This window comes from Hyperoodon ampullatus, assembly GCF_949752795.1.
Source record: "Hyperoodon ampullatus genome assembly, chromosome: 7".
Taxonomy (NCBI): domain Eukaryota; kingdom Metazoa; phylum Chordata; class Mammalia; order Artiodactyla; family Ziphiidae; genus Hyperoodon; species Hyperoodon ampullatus.
Window position 1 is genome coordinate 84,862,454 of NC_136920.1, and position 6,000 is coordinate 84,868,453.

The window sequence follows — 6,000 nt, forward strand, 5'->3', positions numbered from 1 at the left end:
CTGGAAATCTGGCAGGCACACTCATTAGGGTATTTGAAGGGTCTATAGGACCTCTGCTGAGATTACATATAAAGCAAAGTGGGAGTTTTTTGCATCTTTATCATTCTAGTTGATGGGCAAGAGCAGGTCATGAGCTCCAAACCGAAAAATTCTGGAACAGAGACAAATCCTAGACACAACAGTCCTCTCCAAAGTGTTTCCACCAGGAGCAGATGGCAAGAGCATCGCAAATCCTTCCAGCATGTTCCTGGACGTCCCAGAATCACGTGTCCCACATTGACTCAGAAATGTCACCACTGCTTAGGATGTTGCGATAGCTCACCTCACCCCAAGGGATAAACTGTGGCTAAAGCCAACACTGGTGTGGCCCATCCATGACACATAGCTGGCCCCAGCCTGGGTCACTGCTTCTCAGGGCTGCCAGACTGCATGGGTGCAAGGGCAGAGCCCTGAGAAGCTGCTAGGACACAGTGCTTGGCAGAGCACACAAGCAGGGGACCAGGAGAGGCCCTTCAGGGACACAGCTCAGCACCCTTCATCTCAGCACCATAGGAGAGGCCACTGGGAAACCACGGAAGTCAGGGGCAGATGTCACAGGATGAGAAGGGGTTCCAGGGCTCATAGTTGGCTTTAAAGCTGACAAAGGGAAGAAGCAGCACCAGGACAAGGCTGTGTGCCTGGCACGTAAAGCTGCTACCCAAGAATGGCCCCGGCTGGGACCCTCCGGCCACCTCGATCAAATGCCCCGAGGACCGTCACCCTGTGCGAAGGATGGAGGTGAGCGGCATTTGTTGTGCCATCCACGGCTCACCCATGGCTCGCCCCCAGTTGGCAGCTCCAAGCCTGGCAGCCAGGGTCCACACTGTGAAGCTCCTCTGCAGTCTCCCCTGAAGTTTTTTTTTTTGGCCATGCTTCCAAGTGTCCACAATGCTTACATCAGGCCCAGGATCCCATCATCCCAAACCGATTTTTCACTTTGCCAGTAAACATTGTTATGGTCTCATCTGCCCCCCTCACATCTCAGAAGCATTGCCTAGCTCAGGCTGCGGCTGGCACCCAAGTGTTTACTGTGAGTGACAGGAACTTGGCCAATCCGCCCAGCTGAACGGTGTCCATGTTGCTGGTGCCCAGAGAACGAGAGGGTGAACCTAGCCCCATCTCCTCTCCCTTCCCCGCTGCCCTGCCTGTGTATAAGTGGGCAGGTGTGTTGATGTGGGATGGGAGAAGGTGAGAGAAAATGAGAAAGGTTAAGACAGGAGTCTAGCCAAGCTCCTCGGAAAGTGTTGAAAGGAGCATTAATCCTTCGAAGGAGAAATGGTCGGGTTACTAGAAGGAGAGAAGCTGCAGCACCACCAGCCATTACTTCCAGAGCCTCTCAGTGGCAGAAGGTGGGGGATGTGCTGAAAAGGACAGCGCCTAATCCCGGTCCTCGGTCCTCACTCTGGCTCCCAGGAACTGGGAGGGGCTCTTGTTAATCAAGCTCTGATCTTCTTAGGGCCAGAGCCCCAGGGCGCTAATCACCCCCTGCCTCCCGCCCATCGCTAATCAGTGCTGACTCCCTCCCCATCTAAGCTGGATCATGGTTGCTGGTGGGGTAGAGGTGAGAAACAGGTCAGGGAGGGGTCCATCACCTGCCCCTAGCCCCGGACACCTTTTCAAGAAGGCAAGAAACCCAGGAAGTAACGGCTTTAGGAAGAGCCAGCTTAAAACAAAAACAGAGGAGAAGAAAAAATTGCCTTAGAATGTGTACTGCATTCTAACTAGTCCCACTGGGTCAATGCAATAGGGGTGGATTACTGCAGGCAAGACGTGGCTGCCTCAGTAATTCTGTGAGTTTGATAAGAGGTAGCTGGCCGACTCCAGCTCTCACCCCCTTAAAGAGAAAACACACATCATGTTGGCTGGTCCAACTGGCATGTGGCTCAGGGGTCTTGGGGGTCCCTTTGCCTTAAAATTGGGCAGCCCGGTTCTTTTGTGACACTTTGCAGGCTATTCAGAACTGGCTCGATGTGGGTAGCACAAATAAGGCCATTATCCGTCTTAGGAAAAGCAGGATTTGGTAGAATGTGAGGAGAGCTGGGGTAACCAAGTCACCTCCATCCCCACCCCAAGACGGCAACAAGAATGCAAAATCAGAATTCCCCCTGGAGAATTTTGCATCACCACTTCCTTCCCATCTATTCAGGAATGATTCAAAGTATGAGCAAATATTATGCTTCCCTGCATTTATTTCTGATTAAAAAAAAAATCATGTATGCTAATTTATATGTAAATTCAGTATGGCCCTGGGGCTCCTGGCACGCAGCCAGTGGGGCTGTGGATGGTGGAATTTTGGCCATTGTCTCCGGTTTGAAGTTACAGATGGAAGAGACACAGACCTCAGGACAGATGGAAATTATGGAGGTCTTGAGACCTTCCCTGCCCCTTCCTCTGACCCCTCACTCCACCCCTTGCCTAGTTAGTTTCCATTTCTGTGGTTAGCATGATAGAAGCTGTTTCCCTGAGGCTACCTGGCTCTGGACTCAGTTTCCCCGCTGCCAGAGTCGGGGCTCTGACCTCACTGGGTGAGCCCCTGTTCACCCAGTACAAGCAGGGGTTTGCACACACGCGTGCGTGCACACACACACACATGCTGCCACAGCTCCTTGTTACGTAAGACGAGTCAATCAGGGCTGCCGCCACGTGGTCTCCTGCACTCTCACACCTACCACCCGGTGAGGGAGGAGAGACACCCCGAGGCCGGCGCCCCGAGGCTGGGTGCAGCAAGCGAGGCAAGGAGACCCCGCACAAGGGACTTGCTTGCATCCAACTCATTGCTTGCATCCAACTCAGATCCCTCCGGGGCCCCCTTCCTCCTCCTCGAGCCCCAGCCGAAGGTACACACGCATTTGATTCTTCCCAGCCTGGTCCCTCTGCCCACCTTTCGTGGTCACCCCTGCAACTCTGGCAAGGGGACAGTCCCCAAAGCCCACCCTCAGAGGGAGGTCAGCGGGACCCGAGGTGGGGACCAGTCCGGACCACGAAAGCCCCGTGCTGCAGTGGGGAAGGGAATCAGGTGGGTGGCACTCCGCAGTCTTATCCACCCCCTGGGAGTGAACTTTCCTCTGGGGACTCAGCTGCCAGGGCTGAGCTTCCACCCGGGGTCCTCTGGGAGATGGTGCTGGACCACCCGGGGAAAGTTTCTCTGCCCATCTCAGTCCCTGGGAGTGCAGGGATCTTCAAAAAAGAAAGAGGCAAGCCAGACCCTCAAAGGACAGGGTGGGTGGGAGCAAGCAGGTGGGCAGGTAATGCGGCTGCTGGGACCTGAAAGCCGGGATAGAGCACGGGGCCACCTGGTGCAGCGAGCGGACTCAAGGTTGAAGCGGATCCCAAGCCACCCCAGCACCGCAGGGCCACGTCACAGCGCGCGCTCACCCCCAGCAAGCCTGGCCCCAACTGCAGCCCCTCGGCTCCGCTTCCCAGAAAAGAAAGAAACCGAACATTAGCATTCGACTCTTCATGCCTCTCTCCGTTCAACTCAGGAGAGCTTTCCGGAATTTCAGAGCCCTGCTGGCTCCTACAGCCTCTTATCCGCTTGTTACCACGCCCCGCTGCCCCCCTCCACAAACACACCTCAAAACACATGGGAAACTACCCCGGCTGCCCACCACTGCTGCAGACTGATCCACCCCTTCTAGCTGGCTCTCTGACCACGATGCACAGGTACCTGATTATGCCTAGCCTGCATTTTCTGTTTGCTCCTTGCAGAAGCTTTGCAAGTTTACTGGCCGATAGATATTTAAAGTTTCCTCTTGTAATTTCTTCCCAGTACCATAAGCAATGCGTTAGCAGCCCCGTCGCCCTCCGAATCTGTGATTCCATGTGTCTCCATCTATCGTGTGTGTGCAAGAATGTACGGAGGTCCAGGGGACCAGCACACAGCCACGTACCGCACGGGAGCCCCAGACACATTTTACTTCTGCACGTACATTCCGCACCCCCCCAACCCCGCGCCACACACCCACCCACCGTTCCGGCAGCAGCCAGCATCAAATCAATATCCTCACAGCCTGGGAGGGAGGGGGAAGTCCCAGCCATGCTGCTCGGACGCTCTCTCCCCCACCTGCAAACCAACCGCACAGCAGAGCCGACTCAGAGAGTCTGCGAATCATCAACAGCACACTGTACAATTCCTGGGTCGACTGTAGGCAAATCAATAGCAAGCTCTTACCTTGAAAGAGAAACAGAGCAGCCAGCGCTGTGAAGATTGCCCAAGAGATAGAATTGTGCATTTTTGCCTGGATGGTTTTCATGATTTTTTTTTTCTTCTTTTTCTTCTTTTTTGTCAGGTTCGGGTTTTTTCTTTCTTTCTTTCTTTCCTGACAGATTGCGTTGCTCTCGAGCTGGTGGAAGGAGATTTAAATCCACTGTTTTGCTGAAGGACACCACAAGAAAGCCAAGGATGGGAGAGAGTGTGACTTCTCAGTAATTATCTCTCCTCATACTCTGGCACTGAGACACCTCGTACAATCTGGCCCTGGACAGCCCTCCTACAAGCTGCAATCATTGGTTCTAATCCAAGGATTGACAGAGCTACAACACACGCGCGCGCACGCGGGCGCGCGCGCGCGCGCACACACACACACACACACACACACACACACACACACTCAGGAATCATTTACTGGGCAAATCAGGCTAGCTGATTAAAGAGACAGGAGCCTGGAGAGATGGCATGATAAATGTCACTTTGCCCCTTCTATATTACTTTCATTTTTTAAACTGACAGTCTCAGAACCCCAAGCATCAAAAAATCCCTTTCCTTCTGGCATTCCCTGGCCTCCTGAACTCAGATTCCCTTTACACTGGAAAAATCCCGCAGCCAGCAACCGCTTACGGGAAATTTTAAAGGGACATTTTCATGCTTGGTGAAACTTGCAAAGATGAGTCAGATTTCATTTGTTGGTACTTATTTTCCTCTCCGATGAAAATATCATTCAATGACAAATTTTTTCCCCTCTCTCTCTCTCTCTCATCTTTCACCTTTTCCAATCAACCTCCTACTTTGTTGCTTTGAAAATAATAAATAACTTTCTATTTTCTTCTCCTGTCACTCCTGTTTCAGAATATCCGTATTACTCTTATATTTCATTCACTAAGTTTATTTGCTGAAGTCATCCATGTGTGTATGATACCATGAAAAGAGATGGGGCTTCTGAGATTTGAGAAGAACTGCAGTCCGAATATGGAGAAGATTCTCCAAAAGGGAACAAGGGGTGATTTTATTCTACATGCCTCAGTCAATCCACTTTCACTAAGATAAATAATGTAAGTGCTTGTGGTTTATTTAAACTGCAGCAAGACAGACTTAGGTTAGACACACTGAAGGACTTTCTGAGTATAGGCTTTGTGTGTGGTTGCAAAATGTCCTCAGAGAGTTGCAGATATGCATCTCCTTGATGGTGGGTAAGAATATAACTCTGACAGAAATAATCTAATGGATGTGATGATTTTTGAGAGATCTGCTAACTCTAAGGTCCTGAAAACTGATGATCTAATTTGTGGTTTTCTCTTACGGGAAGCAAGTAATGTGATACAAACAAAAATTCTGGAAAACTTAGCCTCTTCACAGCACCTTCCTTAGCTGATTCTGACACATGCATACCATCATGATGCCTCAACACACACATTTTTGAAGTATTTCTTCCAGATTTCCACAGTAATTGTTATACTTCTTATAACCCCCATAATAATTTGAATGTACATATCCTTGAACTGCATAGAACAAAAGTACTTACTGGGTGCACAGGTGAACTGGAAGCAGCACTGCCGTTTTGCACAAGCCTCAGAGGCGTCACTCACCTTGTGCTGTGCATGAAGGAGAGAGGCGCCCCCTGCAGGTGTGCAGCCCAGCGACTTAAGTGGAAGGAGAAGTGGGGTCTGGGGACCTGGATCCCAGTTGCAGCTCCACACAAACTGAGGGACCATGAGCACATCATTTTATTTCTGTGAACCGTGGCC

At 51.3% G+C, this 6,000-nt stretch overlaps 1 protein-coding gene across 4 annotated transcripts in view; it reads right to left on the bottom strand.

The window, feature by feature from the left end:
* NTM (neurotrimin) overlaps positions 1–4,358 on the bottom strand; it is a gene marked incomplete at its 3' end in the record, with an annotated part of 926,915 nt that extends 922,557 nt beyond the window's left edge. For all 4 annotated transcript variants that reach the window (XM_079708581.1, XM_079708580.1, XM_079708579.1 and 1 more), the window contains exon 1: positions 4,211–4,358. In XM_079708581.1, the coding sequence (XP_079564707.1) occupies positions 4,211–4,292 (82 nt within the window). In that variant the 5' untranslated portion in view covers positions 4,293–4,358. The remainder of the gene's footprint in view (positions 1–4,210) is intronic.
* Positions 4,359–6,000: the final 1,642 nt, after the last annotated feature.